Genomic DNA, 20640 nt, shown 5'->3' with positions numbered 1-20640 from the left:
AAAGATTGAAGGTGGGAGGGAAGGGGACAACAGAGGATGAGATGGTTGGGTGGCATCACTGACTCAATGGACATGGGTTTGAGTAAACTCTGGGAGCTGGTGATAGACAGGGAGGTCTGGTGTGCTGCAGTCCATGGGATCACAAAGAGACAGACACGACTGAGCAACTAAACTGAACTGAAGGAAACTGATGGTCATCTGATGAGCATGGCCAATCAGAATCCTTCCCTGAGATTTGTGGGTTGGATGCACAAATTGGAAGAGGTCTGTCCTCCTCTGACTCACAGGGAGCTCCTGATGGCCATCTTTGCCGTTGCAAAGGGAGAGCCTGGCAGGAGACAAAGTGGTCAACATGCCCAAAGCCAGGCCAGGTGAAAGGAAGAGCCGAGAGGACCAGCTCTGGCACTGTCAGCCCTGTGGACCAGCTACGTTCCTGGTGACCGCCTTCCACCCCTGCCACATAAACCAGCTCAGGCCCTGTATGCTTAAGCTGGCTGGAGAGGGTTTCTGTTGCTTGCAGCCAAGAACGCCATCTGACAGTGTCTAGGGGCAGAGCAGAGGGAAGCAGTGAAGTGACCAGAGCTTTGGTATCATGTGGTGGCGAGGTCAAGGCTACTCAAGGAAAGCTCCAGCTTGCAGTGGAAAGGGTAAGGACACCCCCAAAGGCAGGGTCCAGTGGACATCAGAACCCAAGGTATGCAACCAGTCTGAGGGTGGAGGCAGTAACCCTATGCTCACACCAACCTCTGGGGTGCTTCTCTGTCCAGACAAGATGCAGGCCTGCCGAAGACCATTGCCCAAGCCAGAGTGACCTGCAGGTCAGGTTCCCACCATCCCAGAGTCAGGGGTGCCGCTGAACCGCCAGGGTCAGGCCTCAGGGCCCAGCAGGACTGAGCCGGGACTGCAGCTGTGGCGACGATGGGGCAGTGATGCCCAGCTGTGAGCGCAGCCTGGCTCTCCACCCTTTGGCTGGGGCTGCACAGCGAGCCTGCCGGAAGGAGGGGCAGCCAGGTCCGGGGCCGGCTTTGGTGGACAGAATGACTCAGGACACAATGACCAGGAGGTCTCTCTGCCACTTGCTGAACACTTTACTGTGCACATGTCACTCCTCAAAGCCAAAGAGGTCTGTCTGACCCAGTCAGAGTGGTGCCAAGACCTGGGCGATCCTCCCACCCTGTGGCCCCGAGAGGACTCTCTGAGACGCAGGGGCTGGCCAGCCAGCCCGTTCTCCTCCCTTCTCCTCTCCTGACGCTGTGCTCTGCTGGAAGGAGGCCCACCCAGCGTCAGCCCACCCTCCTCCCCAGCTCAGCCCCATCGCGTGCCCCGGCTGGGAGCCACTCCCCCTTACAGAGGAGGGGCCTGTTGTCCTACGGATCAGTTCTGTTTGGCCTGGAGTCACAGGAAGCAGCTTGCAGTGTCTTCACATCCCTGAATCCTTTTTCATAAGGTCTTTTAACAGAGGTATCTCATGGAGCCCAAAGATCTCCAAAAATGGGCATGGGACATGGCACATTCCCGGTTCTCTCTCGGACTAGGGGGGCTTGATCTGCTCTGGTGTTTCCAGTTCCCCCTCCAGGCCACCCCTGGGCCTGGGAATGCCCCTGCCTCTGCCCGGGTGACCAGGTGCCAAGAAAGGCCCATATTGCCTTCTGTGAAGTGGAAACTTGCCCTGGGGTCCCCCCAAATGATAATGACCGGGTGGGTCAGGAACTTCCCAGGAACTACCAGGCCCTGTGTCTACCCACTGGAGGCTGGCAAGCAGGCCCTGGGCTGAGAGAGGGGACAGAGGAGGGAGGTGGAGGGGAGGTGGGAGGGGTCTGAGGGCTGCAGCCAGCAGCTCTGGGGGGCCAGGGCTGGGGAGAAACCAGATGAAACCACCAATGACCCTGTCACAAAGGGCGACTCTGCAGAATGGCGTGGGCTTATTGACGCAACCTGGAAAAGGGAGGGAAAAAGCCCCAACTAAGCAAAGAAACCGCACCCTATGACCAAAAAATGTTACCCACAGAAGTGAAACAAATACTGTGAGACAGAGTGGACCAGGGCTGGCACAGTGCAGGTGGGAAGCACACATCTGGGGAGTGAAGTAACCACAAATGAAAGAAAAGGTGGATCCAGCCAGCATTTGGGCTCTGTCCTCTCAAGTCTTAAATTAAGAAAAAGAACGGTAGCAGCTTGTTCTCTCTGAACAGATTTGGCCTTTTAAAGAAGAGCTGTCTGATCACTTACATGGAATCTTTACCCAGGTTTTCACCAAATACCTGCTCTGAACCACGTACTGTTCCAGGGGACGTGGTGATGGATAAGACAAGATTTCAGACCCAGTGAAACTTTCTTTCTAGCGAGGGGTCAGAATATCAGCGAGTATAGTACGTGACAGCGATGATAAGGGCTAAGAGGGAAATAGACCAGGGCCGGGGATAAGCCCTGGGGCTGCTATCTTAGAGAGGCAGTTAGGGGAGCACCCCCCCAACACACACACCCCTGCACCCTGCCCAGAAGCCAGCATGAGAGCAGAAACTCGAAAGAAGGGAAAAGTTGAGCCGAATAAAAAATACAGCCCCTTTTATTTGAAGACAACTTTCCTCTTTCCGATATAAAGAATTCTGGCAGATGCTCTTTTAAAACCCTCCAAACAGTGGCCTAGGGGAAGAGCTGGGATCAGCTTCATTGCTGGTGGGCTTTCAGCAGCTTCCCAGTATCCACCCCTTCCCAGTTTCATCGAGACTTCTCAAGGAAAAGGAAACTTCCGCCGGCAGTGAATAAAAGGGTACTTTCTCCTCCGCACTGGGGACATGGCAGCAGCAGCTACCCCGGCACAGAACAAACCAGAGTCAGCAGGGATGTAGCCTGTGGAGGGGCACATTTCCTTTGGTCATTTGTTTCAGGAGTAGGAAATGATGGTGCGCTTATGGGGATTGGTGGGGCAGCCATCTACTTTAGGAAGCTTCAGAATACACTGAGATCCTTGTGCCCTGATGCCTCCCTTCTCTCAGGGCACCATCTCCCTGTCGGCGGCTGCTGGCCGCTGGGGCGGGGTGGAGGGGCAGGGTTCCCCCTTTGCCTGTATGCAGCTGTTTTCGGCTTGACCGCAGGACTCTATCATGCCAGAGTTCATGTGGTTATCCAAAGCAGGGAAGAATTTCCCAGAATGCCTTGAGAAATCTGAGACACTGAATGGCTTTCAGGGCTTATTGATGTGGCCGGTGCAGGAAATAGCAGTACGTCAATAAATAGTTTTAGGCAGGAAACGAGGCTTAAATGGTAGCCTTAAAGTTTGGGGAAAGGCACTAGGGGTTGCTGGGAGGGAGCCTGCCAGTCAGATGAGAACCTGAAGCCAAATAACCAGGCTTTGAAATGGCTGCCACCAAGCTGAGGCCCCTTGCTGGTTCTGGATGCAAAAGGCTGAGGTTGAAGGCAGAGCTGGCGACCTAGGGGATGGCTGGTCTCGCTTGGCAAAAAAAAAGAACTCCTTGTTCCGCAAGAGAAGCTGGCAACCTACAACATATGCACCCGAAGAGACACATACGCTGGCTTTTGGTGGCCTCAGCTGGGCAAGATCACAGTCCTTGTAGTGAGAATCGCCGCTGGCTGGCAGGTCGCTCCAGGAGTTTCAGTGTCTTAATCAAAAAATCAAGGAAAAGAATCACTATCTGCCCATTTCTTTTTATAAGTAAGTGTTTTTCTTAAAATTTTCACAGAAAAGTAAGGAAATTCAGAAAAAGTAAAAAGCTAAACATCATCTATAATTCCACTATTGGGAATGCTACTATTAACGTTTGGATATTTCTCATCGTTTTTCTTTAAAAAATTTTTTTTTCATTCAGGGATGAGATTATACAACATATGCACGTTTGCTTTTGCTTTTCTCACTTAGCATTATGCACCCATGTCCCCAAGAAGTTATGAACTTCTCAAACATGTAATTTTAATGGGTACATGAATCATCATTTACTTAATCATTCCCCTATTGTTGGATGCTTATGTTGTTGAATTTTCATTTGTATTAAGCTTATTTTTCCTGTTATTTTAAATTATTTCCTTATGATAATTATCCAGAAGTGTAATTACTGGATTAAACAATAAGAACACTTTAATGACTTGTTTTAAGAATTTTTTCAGGAAATTGATACTCATTTACACGACCCATATTATGAGAGTGCCTGTCTCAGTTCATCTTTACCAGCATTGACAATTACTGGGTTTAAGCTTTGCTAACACAGTAAGGGGAAAATTGGTATTTTCACTTAATAGCCACTGAGATTTGTTTTTATATATTTATCAGCAATTTATGTTTTCACATATGAATTATCTTTTAATGCCTTTTGCTCATTTGTCCATGAGGAATTTAGTACTTTTAATACCAGTTTGAACAAGCTATTTATATATTGAAGAGGGCATGGCAACCCACTCCAGTACTCTTGTCTGGAAAATCCCATGGACAGAGGAGCCTAGTGGGCTGTGGTCCATAGGGTTGCAGAAGGTCATCAGACCGTTCCCTTTTGTCAAGTTTATTGTAGGTATTTTTCCTGGTGTATCTATTCCCTTCTAAGTGTGTTTATAATATTTTGACTTTTGATGCATTGCTTTTGTCTTAAGGTAGAATGCCCTTCTCCATCCAGAAATTCGATCAAAAGTTTTCTTCAGGTCTTTATGGTTTGTCTTTTTTTTTTTTTCCCTTGAACATTTACCTCTTTTCTCCATCTGGAATCCATTTTAGGGCCCAGTATTAAAGGGGACTCTAAATAATCCCCCTACCCCACCACCACCCTGACGTAGACAGCTGTCCCAGAATCACTGCCTGAGTGAATAATGCTTCCTGAGCTACTGACTTGTGGTTCTCTGGGGGCCATGTGATAAACTCTTATGGATGCCAAATTTGTTCCTAGGCTATCTGCTCTCATGTCAGATCCACACCCTTTTAATTATTAAAGCTATAGAATAGGTGAACGTAATAGAACTTTTTCCAGTTCTGTTGTGTTCTGTTTTTAGCTGTTTTTTGTTTTTTGTTTTTTAACTGTGCTACATGGTATGTGGGATCTTAGCTTGCTGTCCAGGGATGGAACCCACACCTCTTGCCATGAAAGTGGAGAGTGTTAACCACTAGAACTCCAGGGACGTCCCAAGGAATATTACGTGTTTCTTCACTTGTTTAAGACTTTCATTTCAATCTCTCAGTTCAATTTTGCAATTTTCTTTGTAGAAATCTTGCACATTTCTTAACAATGTCACTTAAGAATTTCTGTTGCTTACCTAAATGAGCTTTTATGCATTAAAATGTCTCTCTAGTGTTAAAAAAAAAGTTGATTTTTGTATATTAGGTTTATATCTAAATACGATGAATGAGTACTAAACTCTCTTGTTAATTCTAATCTTTATTGAGAGTTTCTCTTGGGTTTTTCACATATAAAAATCATATCAAATCATTTTACCTCCTTCCTTCCAAAGGTCTTGGGTATTACTGCTGGTTTTTTAATCAGGGCTATTGATACTGCATTTTTAGATGTATTGATACTAAATCACCCTTGCCTTTCTGTGATAAAATCTACTTGTTTATAATGGATCTGTTTGTTATATTCATTTAGGACTTTTATGTCTACTCATATTAGAAAGATTAGCCCAAAGGCTTCCTTATTTGTAATTTACTACCATTATGAGATTTTGGTACTGGGGAACTAGAAAAGCTTATCTCTTTCTGTATTCTGGATCAGTTCACAAAGCAAAACAGGTATCTAATTTTTTGAAAGTGTGAATCCACTTACCTTCCTCTAACAGGTAATTCAGAACTTTTTGATTTTCAGTGTTTTCTGGCTTTTTATTTTTCTTAGTAAAGTTTGGTGATATTTATTTTCTTAAAAAGCACCTATTTCCTCATTTTTTTCAAAATCATCAGCATAGAGTGGCAAATAGTTTTTATGTGCTTTTTAATCTATTCCATATCTGTTAATGTATATTGCTCATATGTCTTTTTTTAAATCATTGCAGCTTTTTATTGAAGTTAGTTGACTTACAGTGTTTTGGTAGTTTCAGCTGTACAGCAAAGTGCTTCAGTTACATGGATTTTTTTTTTTCAGATGCTTTTCCCATATAGATTATTACAAAATATTGAGTATAGTTCCCTGTGCTACACAGTATATCTTTGTTGGTTACCTGTTTTATGTATGAAAGAAAGTGAAAGTCACTCAGTCTGGGTCTGACTCTTTGAGACCCCATGGAGTATACAGTCCATGGACTTCTCCAGGCCAGAACATTGGAGTGAGTAGCCTTTCCCTTCTCCAGGGGATCTTCCCAACCCAGGGAATGAACCCAGGTCTCCCACATTGCAGGCGAAATTCTTTACCAGCTGAGCTATCAGCTGTTTTATGTATAGTAGTTTGCTTATATTAATCCCAAACTCCTAATTTATCCCTCCTCTTCTTTCCCCTGTGGTAATCATAAGTTTCTTATATCTATGGGTCTGCTTCTGTCTTATATATAGATTCATTTGTATCTTTTTTTTAAGAGTCCATATATAAATGATACGCTGTTTCTCTGGCTTACTTCACTTAGTATGGTAATCTCTAGACCCATCCATGTTGCTGCAAGTGGCATTATTTTATTTCCTTACTGCTGAGTAGTATTCCATCATATAAATATGCCACATTGTTATCCATCCATCTGTGAATGGACGTTTAGATTGCTGCCATGCCCTGGCTGTTGTAAATAGTGAACAGTGAACACTGGGGTGCATGTATCCCTTCAATTAGTTTCCTCCAGATACATGCCCAGGAGTGGGATTGCTGGATCATATGGTAGTTCTATGTTTCAGTTCAGTTCAGTTCAGTCGCTCAGTCGTGTCCGACTCTTTGCGACCCCATGAATCGCAGCACACCAGGCCTCCCTGTCCATCACCAACTCCCAGAGTTCACTCAGACTCACATCCATCAAGTCCGTAATGCCATCCAGCCATCTCATCCTCGGTCATCCCCTTCTCCTCCTGCCCCCAATCCCTCCCAGCATCAGAGTCTTTTCCAATGAGTCAACTGTTCGCATGAGGTGGCCAAAGTACTGGAGTTTCAGCCTTAGCATCATTCCTTCCAAAGAAATCCCAGGACTGATCTCGTTCAGAATGGACTGGTTGGATCTCCTTGCAGTCCAAGGGACTCTCAAGAGTCTTCTCCAACACCACAGTTCGAAAGCATCAATTCTTCGGCGCTCAGCCTTCTTCACAGTCCAACTCTCACATCCATACATGACCACAGGAAAAACCATAGCCTTGACTAGACGGACCTTATTCGGCAAAGTAATGTCTCTGCTTTTGAATATGCTGTCTAGGTTGGTCATAACTTTCCTTCCAAAGAGTAAGCATCTTTTAATTTCATGGCTGCAGTCACCATCTGCAGTGATTTTGGAGCCCCAAAAAATAAAGTCTGACACTGTTTCCACTGTTTCCCCATCTATTTCCCATGAAGTGATGTGACTGGATGTCATGATCTTCGTTTTCTGAATGTTGAGCTTTAAGCCAACTTTTCACTCTCCACTTTCACTTTCATCAAGAGGCTTTTTAGTTCCTCTTCACTTTCTGCCAAAAGAGTGGTGTCATCTGCATATCTGAGGTTATTGATATTTCTCCCGGCAATCTTGATTCCAGCTTGTGCTTCTTCCAGCCCAGCGTTTCTCATGATGTACTCTGCATAGAAGTTAAATAAGCAGGGTGACAATATACAGCCTTGACGTACTCCTTTTCCTATTTGAAACCAGTCTGTTGTTCCATGTCCAGTTCTAACTGTTGCTTCCTGACCTGCATACAGATTTCTCAAGAGGCAGGTCAGGTGGTCTGGTATTCCCATCTCTTTCAGAATTTTCCACAGTTGATTGTGATCCACACAGTCAAAGGCTTTGGCATAGTCAAGAAAGCAGAAATAGATGTTTTTCTGGAACTCTCTTGCTTTTTCCATGATCCAGCGGATGTTGGCAATTTGATCTCTGGTTCCTCTGCCTTTTCTAAAACCAGCTTGAACATCAGGAAGTTCATGGTTCACATATTGCTGAAGCCTGGCTTGGAGAATTTTGAGCATTACTTTACTAGCATGTGAGATGAGTGCAATTGTGCGGTAGTTTGAGCATTCTTTGGCATTGCCTTTCTTTGGAATTGGAATGAAAACTGACCTTTTCCAGTCCTGTGGCCACTGCTGAGTTTTCCAAATTTGCTGGCATATTGAGTTCAGCACTGTCACAGCATCATCTTTCAGGATTTCTATGTTTAGGGTTTCTTAAAAAGCATTTATTTATTTGGCTGCATTGGGTCTTAGTTGAGCCACGTGGGACCCTTGTTGCATTGTGCAGGATCTTTGATTGTGGCGCACAGTCCCTTTTGCTGTGGGCAGAGGGCTCAATAGTTGCAGCAAGCGGATTCCAGGCTGCAAGAGCTTCAGAAGTTGCAGCCCATGTGCTCAGTAGTTGTGGAATGCAGACTCAGTAGTTGTGGGATGTGGACTCAGTAGTTGTGGGATGTGGACTCAGTAGTTGTGGAATGTGGACTCAGTAATTGCAACACAAGGGCTTAGTTACTCCACTGCATGTGGGATCTGTTTCCCTGACCAGGGATTGAACCTGAGCCCATGCATTGCAAAGCAGATTCTTAACCACTGGACCGCAAGAGAAATCCCTTAATTGTAGTTTTTGAGAGAATCTCTATACTGTTCTCCATAGTGGCTTTATCAATTTACATTCCCTCCAAAAGTGTAGGAGGGTTCCTTTTTCTTCACACTCTCTCCACCATTTATTTGTAGACTTTTTGATGATAACCATTCTGACCAATGTGAGATGATATCTCATTGTAGTTTTAATTTGCATTTCTCTGATAATTAGGGATGCTGAACATCATATTTCTAATTTTATTTTTATTTCTGCTTACTTAGTTTTATATATAACTATTTTATTTTCTAATTAATTTCCAGCCTTAGCCATATTTTATACTTTCATGTATTTCCATAGTTAACTATGGTTTTCCAAGGTTTTTGAACTGAATATACAAATTAATACTGTCCAATAGAAGTATAGCATGACCCACATATATACCTTTAAATTTAATATCATATTGTACTATACCTAGTATATTCATAATTTCAACAAGTAATCAGTATTTTTTTTCAGTATTTTTAAAATATGAAGCGTTTGAATTCTATTTTTAGACTTTATGTAAGTCTTTAAAAACTAGTGTTTATTTTGCACAGACAGCATGCTTCATTTGTTAGAGGCACTTTTAAAGCACTCAGTTATCTGCTTAGAGAAATATTTGCTTCCTTTTTTAATAACCAAAATATTAACAGTCAAGACTATAACTTTACCTTTTATTATAGGTTTGACTACATCTCATAAGTTTTTATAGCTCTTTATTTCCTAAGTAATCTATTGTTGTATATTTGATTACACTTTATTCTGTCTTTCAAACAAGTAACTGGCTATTTTTTAAATTGTTCTTCATTCTTAGTCCCAGTATATAATTTGTGCAATCTCTGTATTCTGACATTCATAGTAGAATCGAAGCTTATAATGAGGCTAGTTTCAATTTTGTCTGATTCATACACTATTTAAGTCATCTGATACGTTTTCTATTCATTTAATCATTGAAAGAATTCTAGTGATTTCATTTCCATTACTATCTTTCTGTCTTTTTGTGTTTTTTGTTTTTTATTCTTTCTCCCTCTTTCTTATAAATGGTTTAGCTGATGACTTTCCTGCCATTTCCCTCAAGGAGCTACTCCTCAAGAAAAAGCCATCAGTATCAGTTTTCTCAGATGCTTTTCATTTTCTAAGATGATTTTTTTTTAATTTAAATGTATTTACTTTCAATTGGAGGATAATTGCTCTACAGTATATTGACTTCTGCCATATGTCAACATGAATCAGCCATAAGCATATGTATGTCCCCTTCCCTTTGAACCTCCCTCCCACCCCATCCCGTCTTTTTATGTCTTAACAGCTTTTGTTTTATGTATTTTGAGTCTGCACTACACAGTATATAACGTTATCTATTATGGATTGTTATTCTTATCTATAAAAACAATTTTGATTTTACTTAATGAATGTTATCTTGCAAACTACTTTGATTTTACTTAGCATGCATGCTCAGTCACTCAGTCATGTCTAACTCTTTGCAGCCCTAGGGACTGTAGCCCACCAGGCTCCTCTGTCCATGGGATTTCCCATTTCCCAGGCAAGAATGCTAGAGTGGGTTCCCATTTCCTCCTCCAGGGGATCATCCCAATCCGGGGATCAAATTCACGTCTCCTGCGTCTCCTGCATTGCAGGTGGATTCTTTGCTGCTTGAGCCATGGGGAAAGCCTGATTGTACTCATGTTTTAATTTTACTTTATATTTGCTAGTGGCTACCAATGTTTTTAGTATTTTTAAAAAGACACTTTTATGTGTATTTCTCATTTATCAGACTTATGAAAGTAGTAATAACGTGTGGCTCTTAATGGTCTAAATTATTAAATCTTGTGTGCTTTACAGCCTTCTGTACTTTTCCCACCTGTATTCATCAGTCTTTAGTGATTTAAACTTGGATTATTAGGTTACTACTTCTGCTATGAACTTTTTATTCAGATTACATTTAATTATTAAATATCTTCTCTCTCGAGGGTTTGTTTATATATAATTTTATTTAGTTTTATTTTTAGCTGCACTGGGTCTTTGTTGCTGTATGCGGGCTTTCTCTAGTTGCGGCAAGTGGGGGCTCCTCTCTAGTTGGAGTGAGCGGGCTCCTCATTGCAGTGGCTGCTCTTGTTGCAGCTCACAGGCTCCAGAGCTCAGGCTTAGTAGCTGCGACTCCGTGCCATGTGGGATCTTCCCAGACCAGGGATTGAACCAGTGTCCCCTGCACTGCAGGGTGGATTCTTAACCACTGGACCACCAGGGAAGCCCTCTCTTGAGGATTATTGCTGGATTTTGACTCAATCTTATGACCAAAATTAGAATTATTTACTATGACTTAACTTTCTATCAGGTTTCAAGTTTTCACTCCTGGTCCTTCTCTACCATGATTTTCTTGGAGTTGAGGAATACATCTTTTTTTGGCTGGACCATGCATTCAAAGCAGGAGACCTAAGAACCATGGGTTCGATTCCTGGGTCGGGAAGATCCCCCAGAGGAGGAAATGGCAACCCACTCCAGTACTCTTGCCTAGAAAATCCCATGGACAAAGGAAACTGGGGGCTATAGTCCATAGTGTTGCAAAGTCAGACACTACTGAAGCAACTTAGCATGTTCTCACACATTCAAGAGAGTTTTCAATTTTTATCCTTAATTATAGTTTTAAAATAAAGTTTATCATGTCAATCATTTTTTAAGTGTACAGTTCAGTCATGTTAAGTATAGTCATATTGTTATGCAATCAATCCCCAACATTTTTTAATCTTGCAAACCCAAAATTCTAAGCCATTAAACAACTCCTTATTGCCCTGTTTTCCTAGCCTCTGGCAGCCAACATTCTATTTTCTATTTCTATAAATCTGACTACTCTAGATACCTAGATGAGTGGAATCATACAGTATTTGTCTTTTTGCAACTAGCTTATTTCACTTTAGCATAATAACCTCAAGGTTTATCCGTGTTGTAGCATGTGTCAGAATATTCCAAGATGGAAAAGTATTCTATTGTATGTATATACTACATTTCCTTCATCCATCTGTCTGTCAGTGGCCACTTGAATTGCTTCCACCTATTGGCTATTATGAATAACGCTGCTGTGAACACGAGTGTGCAAATATCTCTTCAAGATTCTACTTTCAATTCTTTCGTAATATATGCCCAGAAGTGGAATTGTTAGATCATACTGATAATTCTATTTTTAATTTTTTGAGGAATCACTGTACTATTTTCTATAGCAGCTGCACCATTAATTTTTTTTCTAAAGATAAGTATGTGGGTGAGATTTTGAAAAAACATTTGCTTGTGTAAAATGTCTTTGTCTTGCTTTCACTCATAGCTAGGTGTGTTCTTTTCACCTCAAACATGTGAAGAGCTTGCCTCAGTGTCTCTGAATTTTAACATTAATTATAGAAGTATACTGCCAACCGTATTTTTGTTCCTTTGTAAGAAACCTAGGGTTTTTCTCTTTTTTTTTCCTTCAAAGCTCTTTTTAGAATTTTTGTTTTTCCTTGAAATTAAAAAAGAAATTCTCCTGTTAAGTATAAATAGTGGGGTTCTGGAACACTGTGAACCCTTTTTGCCTAAAGAGACAGCTCTTTTGGAGTTTTCTTGTTTGTTTTCAACTTAAAGTTTTTCTGTCTTCATTCTATGTATTCTGATGTCCTTTCTGAAAAGCTGTGTAACTCCTGTCCACTCTCTCTTCTCTGTCCTTTTCCTCCTTGCTTATTTTTGTCTATTTATTTTCCAAGTCTGTCTCATGTACAGACTTGAAAAATGTACAGTCTGTCTCATGTACTGCTCATGTGCAGCATCCATCCTATCCTTTCCTGCCTCCAATTTGCATTTCATTTTGCTATGGATTTTCTACTTCCTTTGGTTCTCTCCTACCCCCAGTTCCAGTTCCATGCTTCATCTCAGGCTAAGGTTTTTTTGTTTTTAAATCTAATCACATGTCACAGAATCCATGTTGTTGTCCTTAACAGACATACAATCCCACATGTTTGTACTTGGGTTTTTTATTTCATTTATCTTTGGTTTATTGTAGTTGACATTTTTAGAGTTTTGCATTTCCCTTAGATTTTCAAAATAAGGCTCCCCTGCTCTGCAGTGCAGGACTTTTTCCATGGGTGCCGTATTTCCTTTCTCCTCCCTTACCCTTGAATGAGAAAGGCTGGGTTTGGTTCTGGTGCTCACCATGCGGATCATCCTTAGAGTCGCTCAGCATGTACTCAAGTAATAGTGGAGTCTCCCCCCAGACCTGAAGCTGGTGGCCTCACGTGCACATCCCACGTTCAATTCGCATATTTACCAGGTGTTCGGTCTTCTAATGAGCTCTGCTGCTGCTGCTGCTGCTGCTGCTGCTAAGTCGCTTCAGTCGTGTCCGACTCTGTGCGACCCCGTAGACGGCCTCCTATCAGGCTCCCCCGTCCCTGGGATCCTCCAGGCAAGGACACTGGAGTGGGTTGCCATGTCCTTCTCCAGTGCATGAAAGTGAAAAGTGAAAGTGAAGTCGTTCAGTTGTGTCCAACTCTTAGCGACCTCATGGACTGCAGCCTACCAGGCTCCTCCGTCCATGGGATTTGCCAGGCAAGAGGACTGGAGTGGGGTGCCATTGCCTAGCCCCAAACAGAATCCTCTCTCCATGCCACTGATTATCAGGAGGAAACTGAGTCAGGCTGTTGTTCTTTGATCGGATATAATCGTTGTGTAAAAGCTCCAGTCCTGGGTTTGCAGTGTCCTGAGGCTTTTTCTTCCCCAGAGGGCTTTGCCTGAGAACAGCATGCCTCTGAGGACTCAGGGAACCTCCTCATCTCCTTCTGCCCCTAAATCTCCAATGACCAGAGTTTGAGCCGTGCTGATAGGAGCTGCCGTGGTGCACAGGAGCAGGGTCTTGTTGGTAGTTACCGGCTCTTTGCCTCCTGGCCAGGGGCAGAGGGAGGGCTGAAGTGTAAGCTCCCTCCCCATCTCACCCCTGCCTGGGTCTTATGGGTAGGGGGCCAGACCGCTCAGGAAAAATATGATCTCTTGGTGACAGCATTTTAGTTAATGGTAAGGACCCTGCAGTGAGCTGTGATCTTCCTTCTTAGTGTTATGGGACTTACATCTGCCTTCACGGGCATTAATATGGGAAATAGAGAAAGGGTATCTTAGGCACTGATACAGGGGCATTGTTTTAACTCCCACGTTAGCACATTATAAAGGCCTAGCATTGTGGTTCTTAATGATGGCTGTACACTGAAATCACTTGGTACATTTCAAAATGTACCAGTGTCCTGGCCCCACCCTGGCCCATGACACAAGCCTCTCTGGGGTGGGCTTCAAACATCAGTAGCTTCAGAGTTCCTTTGGTGAGCAAGCAGGGCTGAGAACATTAGCTCAGAGCAGAGAGCAATGGACAGGCTTAGGTTCTCATTCAAGTTATGTACTGGTGACCTTAGTCAAGTCCTTTCAGCTCTTTATAACTCAGTTCCCCCCATTCTAAAGTAGGAATGGAAATGCCCGCCCCTGCTCTGACCACATAAAGATCTAGTGGGATAAACAGCAGTTAAGAAGATAGAATCACCAAAAGTCTCATGACTTTGAGGCCAGCAGTACAGCACCCTGGGGTAACCAAAACAATTGAACACAAGAGGAAACAGGTTGTAGAATCTGATACCATTGCAGGGTCTGGGGCAGCAGGCAAAGTCATTCATTCATTCACAAGTAACCAGAACACTACAAGGAAGCCCCTATGGGAGCCGCCTATTCCAGATTCTGTACTAGTAAAGAGATCCCAACTATTTTGGGGATTTCTGGCAGACCACGGTTCTATCAGTTCAGTTCAATCACTCAGTGATGTCTGACTCTTTGCAACCCCATGGACTGCAGCACGCCAGGCCTCCCTGTCCATCACCAACTCCCTGAGCTTACTCAAACTCATGTCCATAGAGTCCGTGATGCCATGCAACCATCTCATCCTCTATCATCCCCTTCTCCTCCTGCCTTCAATCCCTCCCAGCATCAGGGTCTTTTCCAATGAGTCAGTTCTTCGCATCAGGTGACCATAGTATTGGACCTTTAGCTTCAGCATCAGTGCTTCCAAAGAATATCCAGGACTGATCTCCTTTAGGATTGACTGGTTGGATCTCTTTCCAGTCCAAGGGACTCTCAAGAGTCTTCTCCAACACCACAGTTCAAAAGCATCAATTCTTCAGCACTCAGCTTTCTATATGGTTCAACTCTCACATCCATACATGATGACTATTGAAAAAACCATAGCTTTGACTATACAGACCTTTATCGGCAAAGTAATGTCTCTGCTTTTTAATATGTTGTCAAGGTTTGTCATAGCTTTTCTTCTAAGGAGCAAGTGTCTTAATTTCATGGCTGCAGTCACCATTTGCATTGATTTTGGAGCCCAAGAAAATAAAGTCTCTTACTGTTTCCATTCTTTCCGCATCTATTTGCCATGAAGTGATGGGACTGGATGCCATGATCTTAATTTTTTGAATGTTGAATTTTAGGCCAGCTTTTTCACTCTCTTCTTTCGCTTCCATCAAGAGGCTCTTCAGTTCCTCTTTGCTTTCTGCCATAAGGGTAGTGTCATCTACATATCTGAGGTTATTGATATTTCTCCCAGCAATCTTGGTTCCAGCTTGTACATCATCCAGCCCAGCATTTCGCATGATGTACTCTGCATATAGGTTAAATAAGCAGGGTACAATATAAAGCCATGATGTACTCCTTTCCCAATTTGTATACAGGTAAGACATTTCAGTGGGAAGAGGGTGGCAAGGCAGGAGGCACGAGACCCATCATATCTGTGGGTGTGAGTGGGCCTCCAGGGACAGTCTGATTGATGGCTTCATGGAAGGTTCAAACTTCGAAAGTGAATAAGAGCTTGGGCTCTGATATACTATTCCAACTTAAAAACATCATTAAACGGAAGTAAAAAAGTTTGGTCTCTAGAGCAGGTAGACCCTGGGTTCAAATCCTGACTTTGCCATCACCTTGCGGCCGTGGGTAAGTTGCATAACTTCTCTGACCTCGGCTTCACTATCTATAAAATGGGGCAGTAACAGGACCTGCCTCACAGGATCGTTGTGACAGTTAAATGAGACAGTACAATTAAAGTGCTGTCATCCAGCCCCTGATTTGCCACCTGAGGCCCCATATGCCCTTTTAGGTTTCTCTATAGCACTTTCATCACATACAAGGGACAGGCATTAACCAAGTCATCCAGGAAGAACTTCCATCACTGCAGATTCTGAGATTCCGCACTGAGGAGAGTGACCAGCCAAAAGAAGCCTTGGGAAGGGTGCTAGACTGTGGGAAAGACTGGTGTCACACTCTAAAACGTGTTCCCTCCTGGGTTCTATTTCTTCTGGCGGTACAATCATCCAGAGCCAGAATCTTTTTATTTATTGTCTTTGAGTCTTCCCTTTCCATCACATCCACAGCTCACCACTTAGCAAGTACTATCTACCTTAGCACAATCTCTTGTCCCAATCTTGTATCAGTCAGCTACTGCCGCTTAACAAACAACCACAGAAATTTCAGTGGCATTCCTGTATCAATCAGCTGCTGCTGCTCAGCACCCAACCACAGAAATCTCTGTGGCACACAGTAATAAGTATTAAGATGACGTGTATGCACGCTGGCCGGGAGTTACCTGATCAAGGTTAGATTTGGGTGGAGCCCTCCATGTTTCTCTCATCCTCCTCCTGGGACCACTGGCCAGCCCACAGATGGTCTTCTCACGATGATGGAAGAAGCATAGGAGAGTAACTGTAAATACTTAAGGCCTCTTAAGGCTTGGGATCAGAACTGACACCCTGTCACTTCTGCCTCTTTCTGCTGACCAAGGCAAGTCACATGGCTAACACAAAGACAAAGGGAAAGGGGAAATATATCTTAAACATAACCTAACCTACCACAGATTCTTATCTTTCAACTGCCAGAGAGTTCAGGTTTTTATTTCATTCTGTCTGGACTTTTGCAGTGGCCTCCTTTCTGGTCTCCACACCTATGCCATATTAACCTTCTAAAGAGCACAGGTATGATGATGGCATTTCAGTGATTCCCCAGAATCTTCCCTATCAACCAGCACTTGGAACGTGGTTCCTTGGCTGGCTTCAGTTATCCACACTCTAGCCCCAACTTTCTTTCTCCCTGCCCTGCCCCCATTTTCCTCTCCACCTTACCTATGCTGGGGTGATTGTTATTGTTGCTGAGCTGCTAAGTCATATCCACCTCTTGTGATCCCATGGACTGTGGCCCACCAGTCTACCCTCTCTGTGAGATTTCCCAGGCAAGAATACTGGAGTGGGTTGCCATTTCCTTCTCCAGGGGATCTTCCCAACCCAGGGATCAAACCCTAGTCTCCTGCTTTTGCAGGCGGGTTCTTTACCACTGAGCCACCAGGGACGCCCACTGACACTGGGGGCAGACTGGCAGATACCGCCCTGTTTCCCAAACGCCCATGTTACCCTCTCCACGCCTTGCCTGTTGTCACCGCTCCACCTGAAATATCCCCAATTCCCAGGTCAGAATCCTAACTCTTCCACGGTGCTGATTTTCATTTGAAAGGAGTAACTCCTAGCTCAGAGTTCCTCCAAAGACTTTTTACCTAGATCTACCTCACACACACACACACACACACACACACACACACACACTGGCTTTTAGTATCTTCTGTCTTATGTCACAGTTATGAATGAACATGTCTTATTCTACTCTCTAGAACAGCGCCTGGCATGCAGTGATGCAGTGATATTTTTAAGGAGGGTGAATGAGTGAATGCTGCTAGTTTTTCTTCTGTGCCCTAGGACCCTGGCTGGCAGGGGCCATAACTGTGTCTCCAGCCCAGTGCTGCAGCCAAGATGCCCACTGCTGGATGTATGGTCACCCTGCCTGCTGCAAGGGCATGATGTGGAGATTAGCAAAGCAGATGGTTCAGCCATGGGGAGGAGGTGATGACTGGGAAAGGTGTTGCCTCCCCTTTATCTCATTCCCTCCACCTCGGTATCTGGGTCAGTGAGGCAAGGCCATGCAGTTGCTTCAGTCGTGCCCTACTCTGTGCGACCCTGTGGACTGTAGTGTCCCAGGCTCCTCTGTCCCTGGGATTCTCCAGGCAAGAATACTGGAGTGGGTTGCCACGCCCTTCTCCATGGGAATCTCCTGGACCCAGGGATGGAACCCGAGTCTCTTCTCCCGCACTGGCAGGCGGGTTCTTTACCACTAGTGCCTCCTGGGAGACCCAAGGGAAGGCTGCCGGGGCTCCTCAATCTGAAGAAGAGGTGCCATGGCCAAAGGTCAAGGTGGTCTTTCTGCCCACCAGCGAGTCCTCAGCCTTCACTATTCAGCCACGGGTCCCCCATCCGACTCCTTGTGGCAGTCACGGGGTTTACCAGTTGCTCGGGGGCCTCGCCTTAGCCAGAAGGTGCTGTGGCGGAGTGGGGTGGTCCCCGGGCCCCCTCCTAGCCCCGCGCGGCTGACAGGGTCTCTTGTGCCTCTGCAGAAGGACTTCACGGTGCGGGAGGAGCTGCAGCAGCAGGACGTGGAGCGCTGGCTGGGCTTCATCACCTTCCTGTGCGAGGTCTTCGGCGCCATGCGCAGCAGCACGGGCGAGCCCTTCCGCGTGCTGGTCTGCCCCATCTACACCTGCCTCAGGGAGGTAAGCCGCTGCCGGCCCTAACGACGCGCCTCTCCTGCTCCCGTGTGCCAGGAACGCGGCAAGGCCCGAACCACGTAAAGTGATCAATCACTCGGTTAAGAGAAACGGAACTCCCCCGGTGCTTCTGTTTACTCTTGCCAGGTTTTTGTTTATTGAGTTTACCTGAAAGGAAATAGTTCCCCAAAGGAAAGTATGATGAACTCGGACTGTCGTCTGTTCATGCTGTAGAACACAGTCCGCAGAATGCAAGTCTACAGAAAATATTGTTCTCTGAGTGAATAGATCTCTGGACTGGATGGGCTTACCGCTGAATTATTTGTTTTAAAAAATAGTTGCTTCTACATGGTCTCTGAAAAAGAGGAAAATGAGGGTGATCAGGAAACTTGTAAGAAGCAAGAAGTCGGTGGGGGACTGTGTCCTACCAGGTCCTGTAATCCACTGTGGAGGGCCATCCTTGGTGGCTCTCTGGGCTAGGATTGGAGGGACAAACACAGAAGCTGTTGATGTGTTCAGTGAGGGGCTTGTGGCTCAGAACAAGACGAAGGCCATTGGCATTCCAGTTATATCTTTGAGCTAGAACCAAGAGGACTTGCTGACGTGCAATACTGAGGAGGGAGGAAGCTGCGTGGGGTCCTCAGTTATCAGCCTGCTGGCACCATTTCCTAAAGAGAAATAAATAGATTGGGGGTGAAAACCAGGGATTTGGGTGCCCGTTGTCCATCTCCAGGCAGCTCTCTGTCTGCACTGCTCGAGTACAGTTGTCTGATGATCCGGAAGAGGTCAGCCCTGGGGACACGGTGTCCACCTGTACTTGCTGCTGGGGGCCCACCCAGGGGTGGGGGGGGTGGCTGAGATGGATGGAGGAGGTGGATGAGGCCAACAGGCAGGAAACAAGCTGGAAGGGGCGACCAGCACAGGCGTGATGCACTAGGGACCGGTCAGCCCACAGCTCCCGGATGCTGGCCCCACCCACCCTCAGCAGCTGATCCCAAGGTGTCGGGAGGGGCAACCTCTGGGGATCAGTGGGACCAGGGCAGAGAAGTGGCCTGGGTTTGGCAACAGGGAGGGGCACCATGGTGTCCGCGGAGTGAGCACACACTGGGGAGTCAGAGGAGGTGAGGGCGTCAATGGGGACAAGTTCTTGGAGAAATATTTCTGTGAAAGGCCCCAGGGAAGGGGGACTTGTCAAGAGATACTTTTGTATTTCTGAAAGAAAGGTAACAGAGCAATCTTAAGAGAAGGGAGAGGTATCTGTAAATGTTGCTGAAGTATCCATGTATAGAAAAATAGCACGTCCATTCCAGCCTGTGTGGATCCACGTGAAAGCAGGGCACGCAGGCCTCTCCTGAGTGCTTTGTGACGCATAAGCTTCTGCCACTCCACGGAGCCAGAGATGCTTCTTGACAGATGTACTTGAGTTCAGACTTGTTTCTCAGATTCAGTCAATGGCCTCTTCCAGCTCGACTTTGCTCTCCAGGTGCACTTAGCTCAGACCGCAGCACCAAGACAGGCCGTGGCTGTGCTTTGTGCCTCCCTTTGGAATGCCTTGAAGTTAGCCCTCTTGGGAACAGGGGGCTGGCCCGGATGGCCTCTTGGGGTCCCCCTGTCCTTGCCTGAGTTTCCCTGCACCCTGACAACCTGCCTCAAGGCAGGGAGCAGCACTGCTTTGGGGCAATGACCTGGATTGCCCGAACACGCTCCCTCTGCGTGATCTGGGCACCTCCTGGTGTTGCTGTCACCTCTCCCCCAGACAGGAAGTGAGGCTGCAGCTGAACCCTGGCCCTAGCTGCGAAGACACCTCCAACACTGCCTGAGGTAGTGCGAACCTTCTGGTGTGAGATCCAGAAGGTGCCAAGAGGTCTGCACAGACCAGAAATGAGGAGCCCTCCTGACGCCCACTTGTTGGTTGCATTAAACTCTTCAGTGTGGTATTACCCAGGCCCGTGGTAAACTTGAAGGGTAAATAAATAAATTATTGATGGTTTTCACCGTTTGGTAAAGAGGAAACCACTGTCCTACATTCCAACCTATCTGATTGAGGCCACATAGGGAGACCCCTGAATTCTTAGAGTCAGTTGCTGCCTCCTCCACCTGATTACACATACACGCATACCCAGGCCTGACCCACGTCCTTCCAAAGCAGGATGAGCTAGTTCTCGGATGTTTCTAGAAGCCAGAATCATCGCTGCTGCCTTCCTCTGTGCTGGGCAAGTTTAGGCTCTTCCCCCAGGGCCATGCAGATGGCTGACCCCAAATGTACAGAGCCTACCCTGTCCAGAGGTCCTCCCAACTGCCAGCACCATCCCCAGGCTGGCATCTCTGGCTGCCCACTAGACACATCCCAAGTCAAG

General features: G+C 45.4%; 1 protein-coding gene across 2 annotated transcripts in view; it reads left to right on the top strand.

The window, feature by feature from the left end:
• Positions 1 to 20640, top strand: part of CTIF (cap binding complex dependent translation initiation factor) — a 324153-nt gene that overhangs the window by 262109 nt on the left and 41404 nt on the right. For both annotated transcript variants that reach the window (XM_040264524.1, XM_040264525.1), the window contains exon 10: positions 18134 to 18289. In XM_040264524.1, coding sequence (XP_040120458.1) covers positions 18134 to 18289 — 156 coding nt within the window. The remainder of the gene's footprint in view (positions 1 to 18133; positions 18290 to 20640) is intronic.

The sequence above is a fragment of the Oryx dammah genome, unplaced genomic scaffold (genome assembly GCF_014754425.2).
Source record: "Oryx dammah isolate SB20612 unplaced genomic scaffold, SCBI_Odam_1.1 HiC_scaffold_22, whole genome shotgun sequence".
Taxonomy (NCBI): Eukaryota; Metazoa; Chordata; class Mammalia; order Artiodactyla; family Bovidae; genus Oryx; species Oryx dammah.
This window is presented reverse-complemented; position numbering and strand designations above follow the sequence as displayed.